Below are 25,514 nucleotides of genomic sequence, written 5' to 3'. Positions count from 1 at the left end.
AGAACGGTAATAAATAAATTAAAAAACAGTTACAACAAAAAAGGTAATATTGTTAAGAAGATTTAATATTACCTAAGATTGAGATAATACAAAACTATCGAGGGAAGGTCAATAATTCCGTGACTTTTTGAATTTCCCGCCTCTTAATTGAAATGTCAACACTGCTGCTGTCAACAGGCAACTCTTACTTGACTTCTGCTGGCTTTTTTTACTGGCTGTTACATTGTGTGAAGGTTGTAAACCCTGCAGTAGCTGGTCCAGTTGATTTGATAATAAAATTTAATGGTTTCACCAAGTATTATATTAACTTATTTATAGTAACAAATACAATAACTAAATAATTGTCTTATTGGTACATCATATTTATATATTACTAGTTATCAAAGATAACGTAGATAGATACGTAGAGGGGTACGACAGGGTTGTATATTGTCACCGCTCTTGTTTAATATCTACAGCGAACAAATATGCCAAGAAGCTCTCTCATATGCAAACGAAGGGATAATAGTCAATGGAGAAGTTATCAATAACATTCGATATGCTGACGATACTGTGATAATGGCAAGAACAGCGGAAGATCTACAACATCTAGTTGAAAGTATGAATGAGATATGTAATAACTACGGCATAAGGATGAACGTCAAAAAAACCAAATATATGACCTTCAGTAAGAATCCAATAAATGACACTAGTATCACAATAAACGGTACCCAACTTGAAAAAGTAAACGAATACAAATACTTGGGAACCCTTATCAATGAAACAGGTGACCAAAATCACGAGATAAAAAGACGTATTGAAATTGCCAGGTCTACTTTTATAAAAATGAAAAAATTATTTTGTAATCGTGATATTAGTATTCATCTACGAATTAGAATGTTAAAATGCTATGTATTCAGTACTTTGCTCTACGGTGTTGAGTCATGGACTCTTAAACAGAGGAATATTAAAAATCTTGAAAGCTTTGAGATGTGGTGCTACCGCCGTATACTAAGAATAAGTTGGGTGGATAAAATTACAAATGAAGAAGTAATACGCAGAATAAATAACAAGCCAGAAGTTCTACTGAATATAAAAAAGAGAAAACTTGAATACTTAGGCCACCTGATGAGGGGACAAAAGTACACATTCCTACAAAACATAATGCAAGGAAAAATCCAAGGACGAAGAAATCCAGGCCGTAGAAGAATGTCCTGGATGAGAAATTTGAGAGAGTGGTTTGGCTGTACCACTAACGAATTGTTCAAAACAGCAGTAAATAAAATTAGAATCGCCCTAATGATATCCAATCTCCGATAGGAGAGGCACTCAAAGAAGAAGAAGTTATCAAAGTAACCGTGTCTTTTGCAATGTTATCGGGTCGCTTAATGCGTGTGTTTATGTAACGTTGCTCAGCGTATTTTTATTTACTTTTGAAGATCAAGAAACTAATCTAATTTCAGATTATGATTTCACATGAGAAAATCATTTGGATTATTTTCGAGAATTTCTGAGATGTATCATTATTTCGCGTTTTTTTTTTTTTGGTTGATCGATAAAACCTGTTATGGGTTAATTATCTTGGCACATTCTCATCATCTTGTACTATAGTTCATTCGCTTTCAAGATGAGCTAATAAGCCAGTCTCAGATGCCTGATTCGTGGGTTTTTTACGGTTTGTGTCGTCTCAGCTTGTCTTGAGAAAAACCCACGAATCAGGCGTCTGAAACTGGCGTCTTAGTTCATCTTGAAAGCGAATGAACTACACTCAGGTGCAAAAAAATCGATCCACTGAAAATTTGGTCATTTTTGGTGTCTCGAATTTCCTAAACGTGTTGTCCGATTTAAGTGACTTTTTTAATATTATAAAACCTTATTCATTAACAATATCGCTGTAATAATATATAGTCTCAGGTTTTCAAAACATTCTGGTTTTAGATTCATTCGCTTATGTTGGATAATAAAAAATTTAGGTACTTTAACAACTGGCCGTGCTCGTCATCAGTACAGGGTGTTTCTAAATAAGTGCGGCAAACTTTAAGGGGTACTGTTATATGAGAAAATAATGACAGTTTGGTTTATAATCATATGTCCGCAAAGGCTTCGTTTCCGAGATACGGGATGTTCAATTTTTTTTTCAAACTGACGATTTATTTATTGCTTTAAAACCAGTTAATATATGCAAATCAAATTTGGTGGGTTTTAAGACGTAGTTATTGCACATTTTTTGACGTACAATTAAGAATTTTATGTTCACCATTGGCGTGCATACGGGTAATATGATCGGTCATAATACCCGTATGCACGCTAATGGTGAGTATTAAATTCTTAATTGTATGTCAAAAAATGTGCAATATCTTCGTCTTACAACCCACCAAATTTGATTTGCATATCTCAACTGGTTTTAAAGCAATAAATAAATCGTCAGTTTGGAAAAAAAAATGAACATCCCGTATCTCGGAAACGAAGCCTTTGAGGACATATGATTATAAAGCAAACTGTCACTATTTTCATGTTTAAAATTACCCCTTAAAGTTTACCGCACTTATTTCAAAACACCCTGTACTGATGACGAACATGGCCAGTTGTTAAAGTACTTAACTTTTTTATCATCCAACATAAGCAAATGAATCTTAAAATAGAATGTTAAGAAAACCTGAGGCTATAGTTGGCTTTTAATTTCAGCATTTTATAAACGCTAGAATAGTCCACAGGGTGATGCGAACTTTGAGAAAAAAACAGTTTGATTCGTACACCCGGTATACAATGACAGTTTACCTATCTAGCAACAATATTATTACAGCGATATTGTTAATAAATAAGGCTATAACATGGTAAAAAATCACTTAAATCGGACAACAGGTTTAGGAAATTCGAGACATCAAAAATGACCATATTTTCAGTGAATCGATTTTTTTGACCCGAGTGTATATTGTGTTTATTGAAATCATCGTATAACGTGTTCTCTTCAACCTTTCTTTATTTTATTTTTTTTTGTTTGCAGGTAATTGTTGCTGTGAATATTGAAGCAATAACTAAACTATTAGGAGTGTAACCGTTGGGTCTGTAGGATATATTACCAAAGAATTATTTATTTTCACATTAAACCTTTCACATGTTGAAAACCATCATTCATCTTTAAGCTACTGTAGGATAGAAATAAGTAGGATCACATATCTAGAATACTTTTTTTTTGTTTATTTAACATAAATATGTTTGTCAAAAAAATTCGAATTCTTTTTGTACTGTTTAGGGTTTCCAAGTTCTACTCTTATAATATGTATTTAACAGCATGTTTTTTTTTAAATACATATAAGGTTTGTGTTTACGTGATATGCTTACCGGACCTCCAATAAAAGGAATATATGCACAAAAATATAACAAAATTGTGAATATATATTATATTATAAATGGAATATAATAACAAAATTGAGGATAACACATAACCTTGTCTGACCCCTCTTTGAATGACAATTTTGTCTGTTTCTTTGCCGTCTACCAGAATGGAAGCGTCTTGATTCTAATATAGGAACCAATTAAAAGTTTCGAGATCTTTATCATCTATTCCAATCATTTATAGATACTCAAACAGCCTATCATGTTGGATCCTATCAAACGCCTTTTCAAAATCTATAAAGCAGGCGTAAATTGGTTTCTGTACTTCCCATGATCTTTGAAGTAATGTTAGCATTGAGAACAAAGCTTTCCTTGTTCCCAATCCTTCTCTGAAACCGAATTGTTTGTTTCCCATCGTTTCTTCACATTTCTGCTTAATTCTGTTAAGAATTATCTTGAGAAGCAATTTGAGAGAGTCAGTCATGAGACTGAAAATCTTTAGGCGATGAGGTATTTTGAGCTTTTCTTCACTTCATACATTTCAATAAAAAATATTTTGGACATTTGTCCAACTGGTTAAGTCGTAAACGAAAAGTGCTCAAATCGTCTTTTTGCAAACAATTGGCGGTTTGCGCCGCACCCATCCAATGCGCTCCTTTGTTGTTGACTTTTGCGCATATATTCTTTGTTGTAATACTTTATTTATTTTGTTGGGAAGTAGTTTGATGGACTTTTTGTTAACGTATAAATTTTATTTTTTTAATTTGTATTAATTATCATCCTCATTAGCATCGATAATTTATATACCATGGGAAAAATACCAATCACATTTAACTCATATCGATTTATTTTTAGTATCAATAAATATTATTATTTACAATAAGGGATTTACTTGTGTATTTCTACATTTGTTTATTTATATCTACCAGTTGTAGATGTATGCTGAAGGAATAGTTTAAAAAATATGGCTTACGAAATAAAATTTTCGAACCCAATATACTTTTTTTAATTTGGCATTTGGTTATTTACTATTTTTGTTAATGCATTTTATACCTGAGCAAACTTATTAAACAGATATGTTTAGTGTTTATTGGAGAATATTTTACATGTTTGGATTTTTCTTGAAAAAATTAAAGTTTTCTATTGTATGGTTATAGTAGGGGAGGACAGTATGCTAAATTTGCAGTTACTCGAGCGTTATGGGGACCTATTGGGATGTGAAGAGTAGGGCCTAAAACCATAAAAATTTAAGTTAGGTTTTCCATAAAGTGGGGACTTTCCATTTTTTAATTTAATTTTTCCATTTCCAACAATCGTTTTTTCCGATTATAACGCCATCTATCCATAATTCAAAAAAATGTCTCGAATAAAAGTTGCTTATTTTCACGTAAAGAAGTCAAATCTGCAATAAAAATTGGGGCATCCTACTTAAGATTTTAAAAGAACCCCCCACCCCACCTCCGTGGAGGTCGTGTTTGGTGTCACTAGATACATTTTTCAAAAATATTGAATACGTTTATTTTTTTGTTTTTCGATCTGATGTTCATTTCGCGAAATATAGCGGGGTTAGTATTTAAAATTTTTAAATTTACCCCCACCCCTCTCCGTTTGGGGGGTCGTGTCTGGTATCATTCGATAGATTTTTGAAAAATATTGAACACGTATTTTTAAGTTTTTCGGAATGTCATTCATTTCGCGAAATATTCGCTTTTTTCTTGTGAAACTTTGTGACTCACCCTTTTTCCTTACGCCCCGCTCAAATCGATATTTGAAATGTACACTGTTTTGCATGTACTTAACTTACCTTATCTTAAACTGACGATTTTGAGTTTTTCTAAGGATATTTTTTTTTTCGCCCCCCCTCCCCCCTGCATTAAGAGCCAATATATGGCAGAGGTACATTTACAGGGTACAAGGTTTCTCCCCATCTGATAATCTGACGCGCTCGAGTAACTGCAAAAATCCCCGCTTGGGCTCCCCTACCATTATAATTCACAATTTTTTAACCCTTTTTTGTCGTTAGAATTTTTTAGAGATTTTTTAACGAATGTAAATTAGTCCATGTGGTGAGACCGCTCCCGTCTGGAAAAATTTCTGATTCGGTTTCTTTTTAGTGGATTCCTATTCAAAAATGTTCTCTTTAACAAATCTGAAGGGTGCCGGCCGGAATTTTTGGGCAGAAATTGTTAAAACAATTTTTTTTAAACAAATACAAAAGATTACGTTTTTTGCTCCGGAACATATATTTTTAAGTTTTGTGGGTCATTCTATACAAAACAGGTATCTTGTAAATTTTCTCAAAAATTGATAGTTTTCGAGCTATAGGCGATTTAAAATCTGAAAAATGCGAAAATACGCATTTTCGAGGCTTAAAAACTCATATTTAAATTAATATTTTTGAGTTTGCCAGATACTTAAATTGAAGTTTAAACATTCAGCTTCAAGATTCTGAAGTGTGATCGCGCCTAACCTTAATTTAAACCGTTGGTTTGTAATGGACAGCCTAAGTCTGACGTCACAAATGTCACAAAATCGGGAGGAGCTTATATTGACTCCAAACAATTTTGTTTGTAACGTTAAATTGTCATAAGGAATTTTTCATTTATGTGCTTTGTGTGGCAAAATAAAACTTCATTTAGGTATTTCGTTTTGGTTAATTAAGAGCTTTTTATTCGTTTTTGCTCAGGTGGTTTTTATTCCTTAGTGGTTGAAAATAAACATAACCTCAAAACTGTTTACGTTCTTATCATTGCATTAAATTAACTCACCTGGACAAAAACGAATAAAAATCTCTTAACTGACACGTTTCTTTAACTAAATACCTAAATGAAAAGTCTTATTTTGTCACACAAACCACGTAAACAATAAATGAAAAATTCCTTATGAGTGTTTAACCTTATAAACAAAATTGTTTGGAGTCAAATATAAGCTCCTCCCAATTTTGTGAGGTCAAGACTTGGATGTCCATTGTTAAATTATGCACGTCCATCCGATTTTTTCTACTACTAATCTCCTATTTTTCTACGAAAAATATTTTTTCTAGATTCTTTGGGACATTGTAAATAAAATAAGTTTCTTGACTTTTTCTAAAAAGTTGATAGTTTTAAAGTTATAAGCGATTTAAAATCCGAAAATGCGTTTTTTTGGCACTTTTTGGATTTTAAATCGCTTATAACTTTAAAACTATTAACTTTTCAAAAAAATTTTAAGAAACTTGTTTTATTTAGAATATCCCAAAGAATCTAGAAAAAATATTTTTCGGAGGAAAATAGGAGATTTTTGAAATGGAGCGCGCCGCACCGGCAAAAAAATCGGATAAACACGTATGTTTAACAATTAAAAAACAACAGTACAAGTTAAGGTTAGTTTAATCTTCAATGTAAGTATGTGGCACCCTCAAAAATACTAATTTAAATATGAGTTTTTAAGCCTCGAAAATACGTATTTTCGCATTTTTCAGATTTTAAATCACCTATAAATCGAAAACTATCAATTTTTGAGAAAAATTACAAGATACCTTTTTGGTTTAGAATGATCCAAAAAACCTAAAAATATACGTTCCAGACCAAAAAAACGTGATCTTTTGTATATGTTTAAAAAAATTGTTTAAACAATTTCTGCCCAAAAATACCGCCCGACATTTTTGAATAGGAATCCACAAAGAAACCGAATCAGAAATTTTCTCAGACGGGAGCGGTCTCACCACATTGACTAAATGTTTTCTTCCTAGAATGAAAACCCGAATAACCAGCTTTTTAACTCTATTGAGGTCTCACTAAAGGACTTTCTATACGTATTTTCAGGAAATTTTTCTCACCATTCTGAGAGTGAATATCGAAATTATAACAGAATTTTGAAAATATTTCCAGTTTTTAATGATACCGGATTTTCCATGGTATCATGGTTTCCGAACTTATTATCCATCCTCTGGAATTGCTTTGTCTTTATAGTATACGTTCTTTGTAACCATCTTCTGAGACTTTGGATTTTGCCGGTTCTCAATAGTTTCTATGGCGAGCTTTGGATTAATGGATAATGTTTACCAAATCATATCAATAAGAGCAAATAAAAATAGGTCACAAAATTCAAAAAAAAAAAAAATTCGTAGCCCTGGTTTCTTTTTTAGGCGTATTATTCAATATAATTCACTTCAGAAGCATAATTTATATATTATGCAGTAATACTGTAGTTTAAAGTGGAATTAATTTGACTTTTATTGTGTGTGTTGATGTACTAAAATGTAATATGCAAGTAAAATACATTTTTGTAACTGATTGAAGCTGTATAGCAATAAATATTTGTAAGAATTGTGTTATCATTACATTTTCCTCAATTCTCGCTTGGGTCGTAGTGTTATTTGGTATTTAGTATTTTTTAACGGTCTCTATCAGGATTTACTAGTGTCAATATTTTCACTTACCAAAATTGTAATCATAGAGTCGTAATTTTCTTGAACATTTAAGGGTCAATCCAAGCCAAGTAGTCCAAAGGTGGTTACTTGACTATTTTTAATATTTTTTATTTTTCTACCTTTTAAACTTCAGTCTATAGAAAGTACAAAATTGCATTCATTTTATTTTTAAAAAATTTAGTTTGCCGATGACGGCCATTTTTGTTAAAGCGTGTCGATCATTTTCACGGAAAACATGGCTTCGCTCTTTAGCCAATATTTTTACTGAGGTTTGTCCTAGAACAATAAATCAAAAATCAAACGTTTTAGAAAAGTATGCTCTAAAAAACGGCCCCTAGCATTATTTAATTTCAAACTACCCTTAAGGCCTTAAATGAACCTCAAAGTTTGAAAAGGTAAACTGATAAAATTCAATTTTCAGCATTTTTTTTAACAGCATAAGGCAAGCCGATAATGGTTTGTAATTTTTTTTTGGAAAATACATATGTACATACTTTAAATGAAAAAAGTTTGAGCTTTGAGACTTAAGTAAATTTTTTCAAAAAAAAAACTCAAAAATGTAATTTTTTGAAAAATCTCAAAGTTTGACCCCTTATATCCCTGATGGGCACGGATGAAAAAATTTGAAATTTGACTAAATGTTAGCCACTAGCAAGTAGAATAAGAAGTAAAAATTTGGAGTTGCAGACTTACGTCATATAGGAGTTACAGGCCTGAAAAAATGGCCAAAAATCAAAATAGTCAAAATTTGAACGTTTGCGGGCAGGGGAATTAAAATTCAAATAAACTGTCTAATGAAATAAAAATTAATGTATTTTCACCAGATATCACAATGAATACAAATTTATACAGGGTGGGCCAAAAAAAGAGTCCACCTCGATATTTGGCAATAGTTAGCTATTAGATTTTAAGGAAATGCCGAAATAGGTCCATTTTTATTTTTATTGTCATCCAGATGGATGACGTCACTGACGATGACACGTCATGGAGACGTATGAAATATATATAAAAAAATTGTAATTTAAAAATAAAAATTGACCTGTTTCGGCATTCCCTTAAAATCCAATAACTGCAAATATCAAGGTGAACTATTTTCTTTGGCCCACCCTGTATAAATTTGTATTCGTTGTGAAATCTGGTGAAAATACATTAATTTTTAATTCCATTAGACAGTTTATTTGAATTTTAATTACCCTGCCCGCAAACGCTCAAATTTTGACCATTTTGATTTTTGAACATTTTTTCAGGCACTATATGAGGTAAGTCTGCACCAAATTTTTTCTCCTTATTCTACTTGCTAGTGGCTAACATTCAGCCGAATTTCAAATTTTTTCATCCGTGTCCATCAGAGATATAAGGGGTCAAACTTTGAGATTTTTCAAAAAATTACATTTTTGAGATTGTTTTTGAAAAAATTTACTCATGTCTCAAGGCTGAAACTTTTTTTATTTAAAGTATGTACGTATGTCTTTTGCAGAAAAAAAATTAAAAACCATTATCGGCTTGCCTTATTCTGTTAAAAAAATGCTGAAAATGGAATTTTATCAGTTTACCTTTTCAAACTTTGGGGTTCATTTAAGGCCTTAAGGATAGTTTGAAATTAAATAATGCTATGGGCCGTTTTGTAGAGCATACTTTTCTAAAAAGTTTGGTTTTTGATTTATTGTTCTAGGACAAACCTCTGTGAAAATATTGGCTAAAGAGCGAAGCCATGTTTTCCGTGAAAATGATCGATACGCTTTAACAAAAATGGCCGTCATCGGCAAACTAAATTTTAAAAAAATAAAATAAATGGAATTCTGTAGTCTCTATAGACTGAAGTTTAAAAGGTAGAAAAATAGAAAATATTAAAAATAGTCAAGCAACCAACTCAATTTATATTGGACCACTTGGCATGCAATGGATTGACCCTTAATGAAGTACGTAATTGTGGTAGAAGAATTCATGGGCTGTATACTAAGGTAACGAGCAATGATATGGAGATTTGGATACAAGTAAGTGAAAGAAAACAAAAAATATCTCATAGTCAACTTTTATTTCGTAATAATAAATAGTAAGTACATCAAAAAGGTATATATTTGATTCAGTCAGTAGATAAAATACTGTATATTGCATAGCCTACAAAGATTCTATAATGTACAGTTTTTTACTGATATGAACAAGGTTATTTTTTTACTGCCTACAGGGTGTACATAGCGATATATTACGTGCACTTCCAGTATACTAATAAATATGTGAGGTTAATCATCAAAATGTCATAAAACTGATGCATATCGATGGCATAGTATGAAAACCTATGTCGCACGACTGTGGGACAAAGAAAAATGTTTGTATTTAAGGTAGGCGTCTCTTTTTAATCGGCGGGGTTTATCCAGTGACGTTGAGTTTATCGTCCACGTGACTTTCCCACTGCCACCGATTTGATAAATCCCGCCGATTAGAAAGAGATGCCTACCCTAACTACGAACATTTTTCTCTGTCGCACAGTTTTAGATTGCAGCGCGCAGTCTACGTGTTATATGTATACCCCATTCCACGAATATACGACCCTCTTGGATTATCGCGACAACGAATATTTTACTGTGTAAAATATGAAGAACGAAAGTATGGTCTTTTCCATGAGCATTTTTCAGTGCGTCACAAATGATAGAAAAAAAAGGAAGTCCGTGATAATACACATTTATAACATTTATTCTAACATGACATTTTAGTTAAATCTGACAGATGTGACATTTTATTTGTAATCTGGCATAAAAACAAATCAATTGTGTTTATTGCATTTATAAAATGGTATTTTCTTTGATTTGTATAGTCTTATAAATTGTACAGATTATATTCGTAGATATATAATTCGTAAATAACTTTTTTTCGATTATAGCGCAATCTATCGACAACTAGAATAAATGTTATAAATGTCTGTAATCACCGACGTGCCTTTTTTCTGTCACATACAATTTAATTCGTTAAAAAGAAATCGAAAAACTGTGACGCACTGAAAGATGCTGATGAGAAAAAGAATAAATTCCAAATTATATTGTTGTTTATTGGAGTAATTATTAGAGCAAAATACTTTCTTACTTCTTATGCTACACACTAAAATATTCGTTATCGCGATAATCCAAAACAGACGTATATTCGTGGAATACACCATACATGCCTTCGTCTCGAAATTATAGTAATTTCATATCATTACGCCAACTCTGAATTTTGCTTAATTAGGGCGTAAATTGATATAAATAAATCTAAAATTAAATGGGAGTGTACGTGAGTCAAAGAGAGAAAAAATATGTTGTAAATTAAAAGTTCGTAATTTTTTTTTCAAGAGGCTTAATCCTATCTTATCTATAATAAAGTAGGTATAATTTGATCAGTCGCACAAAAGTATATTGTTCGTCTAACTGGCTTAGTTAACACCAGGAAACTATTTTCAATAGCCATTAGACTAATAGTAGTTATGAATGACAGTTTTATGAACTTCAATAATTTATGCTCTTGTTAATTAAAATTCAGAGTTGGCGCAATGATACAAAATCATTGTAATTTTAAGACGAATTATTAATGTAAATTTTATTGTACTCGAGGGACATTCTTTTTCCATAAGATGTGTACGGTGTCCTTTTTCACATATACTTTAGGCACAGTATAAAGAGGGACAGTAGAACCACTCTCCGAAAAATTGGAAGTAAAATCTGTAGTCGCGCATGGCGACCGCGCAATGTTCTTAGTCGCTTTTTCCCCACTCTCGCATTGCTATTCGCATATAAACGTACGGCTTTTAACAGGGAAAACCCGCATCCACCACTGGTGAATTACCAATTGCGTACTGCCGGTATTACTTCCTGAGATCAAAGCGCCGACAGAAGAGTGATTTTACTGTGGAACCTCTATATACTGTGCTTTAGCAGAAATTCAGTTTAAAGTCTTTCCTCTAAAAATGCCTCTAATATTTCTATTAGCATACTGGATCAGTTTCTACAATTAAACTATAAAAGAATCGTTATTTTTGTTTAAAATGGTATAAAATAAAAGAGCTTTTAATATTTCAGCTGAGGTTTTTAATGTAAAGAAATCTACTGTATAAAAGTATATACAATTAGTAACTTTTCATGTGTGTGATATATTCGAAACCAATATTATATTTGCCATCTACCATTGAAGAGGTTGCTCAAGCCATTAAAAAGTTTAAAAATAGTAAATCACCACATTTAAGATTGCCTTGGAAAAGGCACTCCGAGACACAAGGGAAGAGAAAAGAAAGTTGGAATACTTGGGTCACGTATGAGGCACAATAAATCAACGGAGTAACGAGGATGATCCTAAGGGAGGGGTTACAACTACTGGAGGGTGTCTGGGGGCATGGAATAGTAATGTTAAGCGTATAGAGCTCGAAGTACATCCCAATGGGGGGAGGGGGGTTATAACCCCCAAAACCCCCCTGGCTACGCCACTGCAATAAATATATAGTACTACAGTGAATTATCGAAGGAAAAATAGACAGCAGAAGAGGTCCAGACAGAAGGAGACATTCGTGGCTACAAAAATTGCACCTGCCGAACTAAACTTACGTGCATAGAAATCGGTCCACTTAAAAATTTGGTCATTTTTGATGTCTCATATTTCCTAAATCTATTGGCCGATTTAAGTGATTTTTTGAACATCTTATAGCCTGATTCTTTAACAATACTACTGTAATAATATTGTTGCTAAACAGGTAAATTTTCATTGTATACCGGGTCTACCAATTAAACTGTGTTTTTTCTCAAAGTTCGCATCACCCTGTGGAATATTATAGCATTTATAAAATACTGAAATTAAAACCCAACTATAGCCTCAGGTTTTCTTAACATTCTGTTTTTTGATTCATTCGTTTATGTTGGATAATAAAAAAGTTAGGTACTTTAACAACTAGACATGTTCTTCATCAATACACGGTGTTTCTAAATAAGTGCGACAAACTTTAAGGGGTAATTCTGCATGAAAAAATAATGGCAGTTGGCTTTATAAACGTATGTCCGCAAATGTTTCGTTTCCGAGATACGGGATGTTGAATTTTTTTTCAAATTGACGATTTACTTTATTGCTTTAAAGCAATAAAATAGATCGCCAGTTTGTAAGAAAAAATTCAACATCCCATATCTCGGAAACGAAGCATTCGCGGACATACCATTAAAAAGCAAACGGTCATTATTTTTTCATGCAGAATTACCCCTTAAAGTTTGTAGCACTTATTTAAAAATACCGTGTATTGATGAATAACATGTCTAGTTGTTAAAGTACCTAACTTTTTTATTATCCAACATAAACGAATGAATCAAACAACAGAATTAAAAAAAATCCTTTGTAAAAGGTATAAAATTTTATTAAAATCCCTTTAAAAGGCTACATCACAACAAAAGTTTTCGATTTTTATAGAAAATCATCATCAGTGTTAGATAAACTGGATGCTAGCTGAGCCACAAAAGAAAAATATCCGGGTAAAAACCCTTTAAATATAATATAGATGCGTTAAAAGTGCATACTTTAATAAAAAGCCTAATGATGGTCACATGGCAACTAGGATAATGCCCTAAGGTAATGTATTGAAATTTCCCAACACGTGGGATCCAAATTGAGTTATTTACATTTCAATGACTTAATGGCAACTGCAAATAACTCAATTTGGATCCCACGTGTTGGGAAATTTCAATACATTACCTTAGGGCATTATCCTAGTTGCCATGTGACCATCATTAGGCTTTTTATTAAAGTAGGCCTTTTTAACGCATCTATATTATATTTAAAGGGTTTTTACCCGGATATTTTTCTTTTGTGGCTCAGCTAGCATCCAGTTTATCTAACACTGATGATGATTTTTTATAAAAATCGAAAACGTTTTGTTGTGATGTAGCCCTTTAAAGGGATTTTAATAAAATTTTATACCTTTTACAAAATAATTTTTTCCAATTTTGTGACTGATGGTTTGATTGGTTCCAACAGTTTGATTGGTACACCCGGTATACAATGAAAATTTACCTGTTTAGCAACAATATTATTACAGTGGTATTGTTAAAGAATCAGGCTATAACATGTTAAAAAAATCACTTAAATTGGCCAACAGGTTTAGGAAATATGAAACATCAAAAATGACCAAATTTTTAACTGGCCCGATTTCTATGCACGTTCTATGCAAGTTTATTTAGATCTGCCGTAAAAGTCAGAATAACTATGTTAATGAAAAAATTTATTATTCTAAATGGGAAATTAGCCACAATTTAACTTAAAAAATGATTTTAGTGACGTTTCGACTTCCAACTGGGACGTCGTTATCAAAATACAAAATATGGGTGAAGTCGAGTTCGCTCCGCTTCGTTCAGGTATATTTTAGAAGGATACGAATTGGCTCCCGCATGAATGCGGGTAGGCTCTCATATAATCGCGGAAACATTAGACATTGTTGCCAAATCGTGTAATATTTATACTGCTTAGGAAATTTACATAGTGATATAGACTTTTTATAGGAAAATTATACTTTTAGACAAATACTTTTAGAGTTTGTTTTAGTTCAACATTGGCATATGTGGCAATTTTAACACAAATTATCGGTGTCGGCCGGTATGCGCTCGACCGTTTTGCGCTCTTACCTGAAATCGGCCGGTTTGCGCTCTACACTCTAATACCCGAAAGTTAAGTTAGGACCGAAGGGTTAGGTCTTCCTCCTTTCCCATAGATATTTCTAGGAAGGTACCAGTTTCTAACAAAAAGAGAAAATTTGAAAGAAGTGACAACGCTGGGTGATATGTTTAGGTAAAATAAATTTTGTCTATGGGAGCCAATTCGGACTCAACCTTTTTTAGTTCAGGTAAAATTCTTACCATTGGGAGCGAACTCGACCCCGTCCCAAAATATTAATCAGTAATATTGATTCGATAATTTTTATACCTAATATACCTATGTATTTTGGCTTTTTTCTCTCATAAAGATCTGATTTAAAGTACTTTCAAAAACAGCACATACATGAAAAGTCCGATCCAACATTTGGTGGAAATACGAAAAAATATAGTCCATAGTCAACAAATGTGTATAAAATAGTTGAAAATGTAAAGATACAGATTCCCACAATACAGTACAGAATTTACTTATCCGTATCTACACATTTTGATTCACCCTGTATCGTTCCTGCACAACCTAGAGTGGCTACTGTTTGACTATTTCTTTACTATGAGTTCATACAATTCAGCCCTACGATATTCTAACTAACTATGGAAGCCGTTACCTTATGTATATTACGGATAAATTTCCATTCGAAGGTCGTCAAAATATCGATTTATTAATCACAGCTCTTTGGTATGTAGAAAACTTTTAGAATGCGGAATATTTAGACGGTGGTGCACCTTATTTTTTCTTTCATAGTTTAGAATTTGTCCTTATAAATATTTTTGTGCTATTCTATTATAGTATTACTATTTAATAAAATGTTTTGGTAATTTTTTAATACTTACCGCGTTTACATTTTCAGAAAAAACAAGTATACACTATAGGAAGGAATTTAATGTAGGCATTGGTTTGGTTCGTCCACACCATTATGAATAACGATTTTTATTAAACTTTTATTTAGTTCAATAGTTTGCGTCAAATCTTTAGACGTTAATTTGAGTGCCTTTTCTCCAATTCAAATGAATGAAAATTTGCAGACATATGCATTCGCGGGAACAATACACGAATAATCAATAAATTTTTTTATGTTTATTAATTATTTAAATAAAAAAAAACGATTTTAATGGAAAATGCTCAAATTCTCTTGTTTTTTACAATGTAAAAACTTAAAACTTTTGCGGATTGTAGCTAATGATATGAACTATACATAATTTCACTTTTTACGTTAATTGTTTACGTTTAGCTTCATAAATAAACAATAAAGTTTCAAATTTTTTGCCGATTCCGACTGCTTTTCTTGTAAGTAGGTACATCATATGTTTTATACATATTTTAAGAAACATGATGATATAATTTAATATTTAAAAAGTGTAAGACTAAAAAGTAAAAAATAAAAAAATATGAAAAAAATAAGAAACGCTTTTCTTTAGTTACGAGTGACTAAAATTAAAAATATAAAAAAAATCAACTAAAAAGCAAAAAATAAAAGAAATTGAAAAAATCTAACACATTCGTTTAAGAAAAGCGTGGGGCGAAAACCTTTTATTCGATGAAGACGCGCCACGCTTTTCTTATACGAATGTGTTAGATTTTTTCAATTTTTTTTTTATTTTTTGCTTTTTAGTTGATTTTTTTTATATTTGTAATTTTAGTCACTCGTAACTAAAGAAAAGCGTTTCTTAAAAAAATTTTTTTTCATATTTTTTTTCTTATTTTTGTAGAGAATATTTGAATTTATTTTTCAATATTATAATTATTTATCAGTTTTTGGAACACTCCGTATATACGAGTAGGCAAATTTTTCAGTGAGTTAAACTATTCATTTTTATCTTTTTTCAAGAAAAAACCTTTTTTGTTTTATAATTGCATACCTACTCTTATTATTTGAGAAAGACACATTCGCCAACCAACTCTCTTAGTAAAACAGTCACCTACAACTCCGAAAAGTTTGTAGAAAATATAGTCCTCGCGAGTGACTTCTCCAACTCAGCAATAGCAGTACGAAGAATAGCAGGCCTGCTCAAGATTGTTCACCGAGAATTGACAAGGTAGGAAATCTTTCTATTACAAGTTACTTTAAGGTCTGTTTGTTTTTACTGTTATTTTTTTATTTTAAATTCACCCTATGGTATAATACCTACAGTCCACTTATACAGCTCACTGAGTTAGTAGTCTCCTACAAGAAATATTTAGGTATTGATTTTAAACGCTAGGAAGAGAGAAACATAGACATATTAGGTCCCCGAGATACCTTGTCGAAAGTTAAATAGTGGAAGTAACTTAAGAGGAGAGGTTCAACATTGTTGCCAAACTTATTGTTTTTACTTGACTTGTCTTTTTTAGCATTTGAAAAATGTGCAAAGACAATCAAATTTTGACGAATTGATTAAAATGATAGCGTACATGTCAGGTCGTGTTTTTGCTGCGTATGTTATTATTGGTCTGATGACTGTTTTCTAAATTATGCCTTTTATTTCTTTCCTGATATTTTTATTTCTCCATATTGTTTCATTCAGACAACCTGCGTCTATGTTTGCTCTATTCACTTGATCTTCCATTTCTGTTCCGAGTTTTCCGTAGCTAGATAGTGTGATCCCTCCAGCTCTAATTTACATCTTGGTATTTGCTGTTATAACCAAGCATTTTGTCTTTTTTGCGAAAATGAACATGTTAAATTTTAGGTGGTTATATTAAATCGGTGCAGCATACGCTGTAAATCATCTTCACTTTGAGAGATTAGTATTGCGTCGTCTGCATAGCAGATTATATTAAATTGTTTTTCTCTCATTTGGTATCCTTTTTAGTTTTTATTTATTTTTATTATTTCATCTATAATCAGGGTGAACAATAGAGCACTCAGGGAATCCCCCTTAACTGGTCTTAACCAATTCGTGGGATAAGAGTGTGAACTAAGTACAAAGTTCGTGTGACTACATTGAAAGGACAACATTTTTCTTTCCATTAAAGCTGTAAAAGAAAAAACGCCATGCGTTCAAAATGAACTGATATAATAAGACTTTAAACCTGTTTAAAACAACAAAAGATTCAAAACAAAGAAATAATGAAGAGTTCTAGTAGTAGAAAATAGATGTACGTGATAGTGTTATGATAAGTAACATCTATAGCCACATCTCGTTATTTAATAGCCACACCTCTTATATGAAGTGAAGAAGTTTTGGAGGTGAAGGAAGGATGTAGCATAGTGGAAGTATCTGTTGCTTTCTCTAAAACTGTCTTATTGTGGATGATATTAAGATGAAATCTTATACAAAAACTGAATATATGTTATAATAGCTACTTTTAATTTCGAGTCATTTACAGTAGACTCCCTCTATAACGAGAACTGAAGTGGCGGACTAATTACCTCGTTATAAGCGGATCTCATTATATCAGACAATAATAATATTGTGCATACCACATCCACTGAAATATTTTGATGACTCTTAGATAGTTTATTAGCTGTGGATGGTCAACCTCAACAATGAAACTTGGCCATCGTAAATTGTAAATTTCCTACAATATTCAATATCGGTCGATAGATAAACAGAAAGGAAGAAGTTTATTACAGGCGGTGGAGTTTAATACAGCACTGGTCTCGATAAACACACAGATGTTGGGAATTCCTGTATACAGGCACTTGGGGTATTTATTTATAGCATTACTGCGCTAAAAACAGGTAAAGAAACATATTCTTCGATTTCATTTTTCCTCGTTATAACCAAATATGCCTCGTTATGTAGGTGTTCAGTTCAATAGGAATTTCATGGGACAACTAGTGTACCTAGTTGCAATATCGTTCTAAATAAACCGCAAAGAACATTTTTGACAACTTTCAAATTCCAAAATATCCTTTTACAAGCTAACTACATATTATATGTATATACTAATTATTGCATGAAGCTAACAACTGATTGCATAAAAGCTGTTTCCTTTTCTATGTTTAATCACATCATTTGATAAGCATTTCGTATATACTTATTTTGAGGTTATGTATAGGTTACAATTAGATGACACCCGGAAAAACCGTCTAAAATATACTCCTCTAGAATTTCTCCGGGTATCTTAACAATACGTATGTTAACAATATTGATATACCATAATTAATTAACTTATTTCACCCGCAAGCATACGAGGTGAAGGTGAACAGTATGTTTTTAGAGTAGACACTGAAAGTTTTCATCTCCGATTTCGTTAAACCTTCATTGATTTTCATGAAAATTGGTGAGTAGTTAGAGGATACCTCAAGAAACAAAAGCGACATGGCGCTAACTTGCCCCAAAATCGATGGGAGTTCAACGAAATCGGAGGTCAAAACCTTTAGTGACTGCACTATATGTTTTTGTCGGGTTTTTAAGCGCATGATGGAAAATACTTTTATGGTGAGAAATTGTTAGACAAGCAGCTCAGAAACTTTTATAACTTATACTTTTATAAAAATATTACTATTAATAAACAGCTATTGTTTCTTAAGAGACCTGTTTCTCTTAACAACCTCAATAAGAGGTCATGAAAAGGTCATATTCTCACAAAATTGTTTAAGTATCTGACCTAGTGCTTAACAATTTCATTAAAATATAGATTTAGTCAACATTTGATATAAGTAAATTAAATTGTGTTATAAATATAGATCTTTTCTAATTAATATTTTTATCACAATATTAAACTGTACTGATACTGAATTAAAAATTTGATGAAATAGATTATCAATTAGCATTTCTTTGTTTACATTTTTCAAAGAGATACCAGCAATGGCAAAATATTCTTCATATCCTATTTATCTAAAGCCCTTTACTCCCACAATACTGGACATACTCTTCCTCATGCTTTTATTTCCCTCTTTCCTAATAGTCTAAAGTCTAAGAGGTCAACGTTTTCGAGAAAGAATTTTAAGATATATGATTCTTTAACCTTTGGATGACCAAGGGGGTAAATTTGGACCCCAGCGTATGTTTTTCTTAATAAATTAAAAAGTATTTTCAATTTTTAACTCATTATTTTTTTATTTGGCTTTAATATCATTCTAGATATCCTTATATTTTGAAATAAAAAAAATTCCCTATATTTTACGAATAAAAAATATATTCTGAAGTTGATGTTTAGTAAAATACCATCTATTATGTGGAATTCCAAGTAGTTTTACACTGCGCGTTATCAGAATCTATTTTTAGACTGTGGTGCCTGTTATGTACGAATCATGACATTCCTGTCTGCTACAGTTAGTCATTATTATTATTTCCTGGCGTATATTATTATAGTTTCTTAGTATTTTGTGTACATATAAGATATGGCCCGCAAATATCTTACTGAGGCTGAGTTACAGGAAATTGTTACTGCTAGCGACTTTTATGATGATATAGAAGATGAAATAGTATCAGTACCCACCATACTATATCTTGTATGTTACAGAGATCTCTTATTCTGTCTCTCAGTGTTTTCCCAGTTATTAACCTCAACGCTCTCATTTCTGATGTTCTCAGTATCCTCTTGGTTTCTGCTGTGTCACATCTTGTTTCTATCGCGTACGTCATGATCGGTCTTACACATGATTTGTATATGCGTACTTTCCCTTCCAGCCTCATCTCTTTGTTTCTCCAAATGACATCCCTCAGACATCCTGACTCGTAATTGGCTTTATTTGCTTTCTTTCGGACGCTCTCTTTAACATCTCCATAACTACATACTTCGATTCCCAGATATTGGAATCTCGAGACTTGTTCAATTAGTTCGTTGTTAATTAGTAATTTGCATCTTATGGGTTCCCTTAACACTACCAAGGATTTTGTCTTGGCTGTTGATATTTTCATGTTGTAGTTCTTTGCCACTGTACTGAAAGTTTGTGCCATTCGCTGTAGGTTATCCTCGTTATCGTAGATTAAGATTGCGTCGTCAGCATAACAGAGGATTTTTATTTGTTTTTCCGCCATCTTATATCCTTTTCCAGTACTTTTAATGTTTTCTATGATTTTGTCCATGACTAAATTAAAAAGTAATGGGCTCAAGCTATCCCCTTGTCTGATTCCCGAGTTGATTTCTACTTCCGATGTTAGTTCATTCTCGACTTTTATTCTGGTTTTGTTCTTCGTATTAATGTCTTTAATTATCTTTATCTCTTGGACTGATTTTTCTACTTTAGCAATCTTAGCACATCTTCCAATCTTACACAATCGAAGGCCTTAGTCAGATCTATAAAGCATTTAAATGCAGGTTTATTATATTCCAGTGCTTTCTCAGCAATTTGTCTGGCTATGAATATGACGTCTATTGTGGACCTATTTTTCCGAACACCTTGTTGTTTCTCACTAATTGTGTATTCTTCATTTATTTTATTTGCAAGTATTTTTGTTAAGAGTTGTGCTCAGCAAGGTGATGGTACGGTAGTTGGTAAGGTCTTTGCTGTTTCCTCTCTTGTGTATAGGTATTGTTATACTCGTCCTCCACTGGTCTAGTACACGCTGGCTACATATTATTTCTTGAAAGAGGATCTCTTTGTTTTCGATTAAGGTTTCTCCTCCGTATTTCAGGAGTTCATTTGGTATCCCATCGGGTCCTGGTGCTTTTCTGTTTTTTAATTTACGTATGTTATTCCTCATTTCTTCTTTTGTGATTTCTAGTTCTGTGTCTATGTTGGATTCGTCTTCATTTCCTGTTTCTTCCTCTTCTTCAGGCATTATAATATCTTCCTTATATAGTTCTTCTATATAGGCGGTCCATTGTTCTGCTTCTATTTTATTTAAACTTCTATATTCGTTAATGGGTTTTTTCCTATTTTTTAGTATTTTCCAAACTTTTCTTTGCGCCCCATACAAATCGTGTTCCATTTCTTTGGTAAAGCGTGTCCAATATTCCCTTTTTATATTTCTTATCTTAGAATTGATGTAATTTCTTGTATCTCTGTATTGTTGGTAATTGTTTTGTGTTTTGTTAGTGCAATATTGTAGGTATGATTTCCTCTTTTCATACGCTAGATCTCTTATTTCAGTATTGAACTAGGGCTTTGATATTTTTGTTGCATTCAGGTTAATTTTTCTGACTTCTATGCTTTCCTTTTGCGGCTTGTAATATATTATATTCTATTTTTGCCCATGTCTCATTTACTCTTTCACCTGTTGTTACTGGGTTTATCTCAAATCTTTGTTCTAAACGTCTTTTATACAGCCATTTTGTGTTTTGGTTCTCTAGAGACTCGATGTTTAGTTTTTCGAAGTACTTGGGTGGTTTTTTCTTATATAATATTGTTGCTTTATATATTTTGACTTTGCTTTCAGTATTTAGGTATTTGTTCTTCCATACGATTTCTTTCAGGCATCCCGAGATTCTAGCTGCTTTCATTGTTTGTTCTCTGACCTCTTTTGAGAAACTTCCATGGCTTGTTATTTCCGCCAAGATATTTTAAGTGATTCACCTGTTCCACAGTTTTGGAGTCAATTTCCAATTTGCATCTTATCGGTTCTTTGGAAATTACTAGGCACTTTGTCTTCTCGGTGTTGATGAGCATATTTAGTTCTTTAGCTTTAGTATTAAATGCATGCAGTAGCCTTTGGAGATTGCCTTCAGAATCGGCGATAAGGACAGCGTCGTCAGCGTAGCAAACGACTCTAAAGAATGTGTTACCCATCTTAAATCCAGCTGTTGCAAAAAGTCTGTTGATATTTCAACAATACTTATATAAAGTTGTGAGACTGTAACAAGAAGATTAAAAATTTAGAAGAAAAGATCTATACTTTGATCCAACAGTGATAAAATACATCTATTATAATTTCCTAGTACATTTCTGTAAAAATAAAAGGAAAAATGTAGTAAAATACTTTCTCTGAGTCCAGCTCATTTAAAAAAATCAGTCAAATAAACTATAAAAGTAGGTATTTGGTAAAATTTCATATATAAAAATAGACGTAACGAAATTTTTGAACACCAAACCTGAAACGAAATCTACGAAAGTCTTTCTAGTGCCCTATTTCGTATAGAATTAACACTGAGGTAGGTTGATACCAGATTTTGTTTCTTTTAGGTATAGAAGAGATCGAAGCTAAAGAAAATTTTGATTGTTTTTGAGCAAATAAATAATTACGTCTAAAAATGGCACAAAATTGGGCAAAATGTATAATATAGTAAAATAATAATATGATTCGACTAACTTTGACACGATAATGGCAGTTCTACTAGATATTAACAGTTTATATTTACTTCAAGAAATACTAAATTAACTGGGCTAAAATTATGCAAAATGTATGTAAAATAATAATATGACTCGACTAACTTTGACACGATAATGGCAGTTCTACTAGATATTAACATTTTATATTTACTTCAAGAAATACTAAATTAACTGATTATCAACTACATTCCTGGTCAAAAAAATCCGGACATTTTCATTTTGCTTGCTTTTTTAAATTTTTTTCCGTGTATAGTGGTTTTATTGGGGAGGAAGTAAAAATTAATAATAAAAAACGTTCATTCATAACAATAATAACGGTTCTCTTATATGTAGTAATTAAGGTACCAAGGGTATTATCTATAATACCCGTGGTGCCTTCAACGTTTAATGTCTGACTAAATATTCTTTATATGCAAAAAGTTTTAATGAATTTTGAATTAATTAGTCTTCAAATAAGTACAACAGATACTTTCTTTTTTATTTTGAGAGATATCTCTAAAGAAGATATCTCTGACATATATCATCTCTTTTACTAGTAAATATAAACCGTTAACATATTATTATAAAATATATGGTAAATACTCTCATGCAAAAATTATTCTATCTTCATAATTTTACAAGTTATTCAGATTTCTACAGCTCTAAAACAAGGAATGTTAGAAACAACGCTTATGATTAGAAATGTGGTTTATTTTTTAATGTTTTTTCGGACTTGATATACCCCTATTGAAAAAGATAGCAGAAACATTCTAGAGTCTGTTATAATTATTACACTATAAAGTTGTCTTTTGTCGTTTCTAACATTTAATGTTTATTTTCTGACATCAAGCATATATACTTATTGTTATCACTACTAAAATGCCTTACTTATCGAATTTTTTATCACATAAATAGTAACTTGTCAGCACAGATCACAGATTTACAGGAAAATACTGAATCAATGAACATAATACAAAATAAACTGTAGAAATAGAATAGAAAAATATACTCGTTGAGCACATCTGTTATAGGTTTTTTCAAAATAACTTAAAACTAGGCCTAGTTTTATAGAAAACATAAATATAAATATGTTCAATCAAAGTCCACATCCATCCCTTAAAGTTTTATTTCTTTATCATATTTAAAGACTAATCAGTGACATATTTAATATGTACTGTGTTCTTCTATCTATCTATCTTCGAGCCTTAATCTATGGTCCCATAATCTACTGGCGACCATGGGAATACTCTGTTAACAGAAGATATTTGCTAATTTGCTAAGATATTGGGTACTGTACGGGAAGCGGTATCCCAGAGAGATTGCTTAGCACGTATGTTGCCTTCAAGAGGAGAAAGTAAAGAAATTTACGGTATTTTCGTCACGCGGTAACTAGTGGTTATCTCTGACAGAAGATAGAACAAATTCGTCTGTTCTATTTGACGGTGAAAACCAGAGAGAGTATCTTCACACTTCTGTTTCCTGTGGTGGTCAATAGTCAAGACGGAGAATCTTCCGTTTGCAGTTCAAAAATGTCTGTATATCTAACGGAGTGGGGAACAGGATAGAGAGTAGGAATTATTATTCGGGGTTGCCTTAAATAATTATTTAAAATTGAAGGTCGAAATTATTGAAACATACGGAATAATCGGTTGTAGTATCTAGGATCACGCCTTAATGATAATTAATTGTCCAAACCCTTCAATGCCGATATCTTGTAGTACTTCCAGTATTAAATATATGACATCTCCGGAAAATATTCAATACTCATCTATATAGTCTGTTCTGTTTTCCTAGTAACATCCGTAAAGGCGTATCTTCAGTATAACCAACTAATACTAATAGTTCAACTACTTTGTAGAATATACATCTATATAATGATTTTAATCTTTAGGCCATTTTGTGTTCATATTATCTTAACATAGCATCAGAATGTTTACAATAATTAAAAATCCACAAGGAAATTAAATTCATGTAGCTGGATTCCAAAAATCCTTTATAAAGGTATATTTTATTAAAATCCCTTAAAGGCCTACATCACAGAACGTTTTGGGAACAACCTTCTCATCATCAGTGCTTTTTACAGGTTAATGACATGCCTGAGCCAACAAGATATGTGGGTGGCTCAAGTATCAAGTATTTAAAATATTTCTGGATTTAACATCAGGCACCACAGAACCACCCACGACACGTGGGTTTTTCTCCGGAAGATTGATCCTTAACTATCCGCAACTAGGGTTGCTAATTACTGTCCGTAATGTGAGGATCCTTCCTCCGAACAAAAGCAACCCACGTGTCGTGTGGAGTCCTGTGGTGTCTGATGTTATACCCAGGAATATTTTAAACACCACTTTAATTTTAAAACACGATAATGTTATAACTATATAGGGTTTAAAGGGATTTCACCCACATATCTTGGCATTTCAAGCATGTCATTAACCCGTAAAAAGCACTGGTGATGGAATTGTTATTCCGAAACCGTTCTGTGATGTACCCCTTCAAGGGATTTTAATAAAATATACCTTTTATAAAGGATTTTTGAAAAAATTTACAATAATTAAAACAAATTACTAATAAGCTCGCTCTGCGCTGCATCTGTGATCTGCGCTAGTCTGACTCTAAAATCAGAACATCATTGCAACAGGTAAGGGCCAGCCTTCGCTGAGACATGAGCTCCTTTATCATGACAAACAATATGTACAAATTTCAAGTTATTCAAAGTGAATAGGTCGTTATAAATACCCTTAATGTCGAGGCATACGTTCCTATACTTTCCTTTTTTGGTTAGGTCTAGGTCTACGTGGATGCGTCTAATCTCAGCGTGCGCAGCAGCAGGATGAGAAGTCCGCAAAGCTGCGCACACAGCTGGGATGACTGAACGCGAGCGTTCCTTGTTGTGATCGAGATTCCAAGTCTGAAAAATGATGCGTGACTCCCGGCTGAGGTACGGATTAATGCTGTGAGTCGGAGAGTATAGACATTGCTCCTTATCCCATCTAAAAATAGATAAAAAACCAAACAAGC

General features: G+C 32.3%; 2 protein-coding genes across 4 annotated transcripts in view; one reads left to right on the top strand and one right to left on the bottom strand.

The window, feature by feature from the left end:
• LOC114331805 (TATA-binding protein-associated factor 172) overlaps positions 1-7,622 on the top strand; it is a 106,719-nt gene extending 99,097 nt beyond the window's left edge. For both annotated transcript variants that reach the window (XM_050659725.1, XM_050659726.1), the window contains one exon: positions 2,984-7,622. The gene's annotated coding sequence lies outside the window, so the exon portion shown is untranslated. The remainder of the gene's footprint in view (positions 1-2,983) is intronic.
• A 2,120-nt stretch (positions 7,623-9,742) lies between these two features.
• Positions 9,743-25,514, bottom strand: part of LOC114331810 (DNA fragmentation factor subunit beta) — an 84,320-nt gene continuing 68,548 nt past the window's right edge. For both annotated transcript variants that reach the window (XM_028281478.2, XM_028281477.2), the window contains exon 5: positions 9,743-25,486. In XM_028281478.2, coding sequence (XP_028137279.1) covers positions 25,123-25,486 — 364 coding nt within the window. In that variant the 3' untranslated portion in view covers positions 9,743-25,122. The remainder of the gene's footprint in view (positions 25,487-25,514) is intronic.

The sequence above is a fragment of the Diabrotica virgifera genome, chromosome 8 (assembly GCF_917563875.1).
Source record: "Diabrotica virgifera virgifera chromosome 8, PGI_DIABVI_V3a".
Taxonomy (NCBI): Eukaryota; Metazoa; Arthropoda; class Insecta; order Coleoptera; family Chrysomelidae; genus Diabrotica; species Diabrotica virgifera.
The sequence above is the reverse complement of the archived record's forward strand: the minus strand, read 5'-3'. Positions and strand labels throughout refer to the sequence as shown.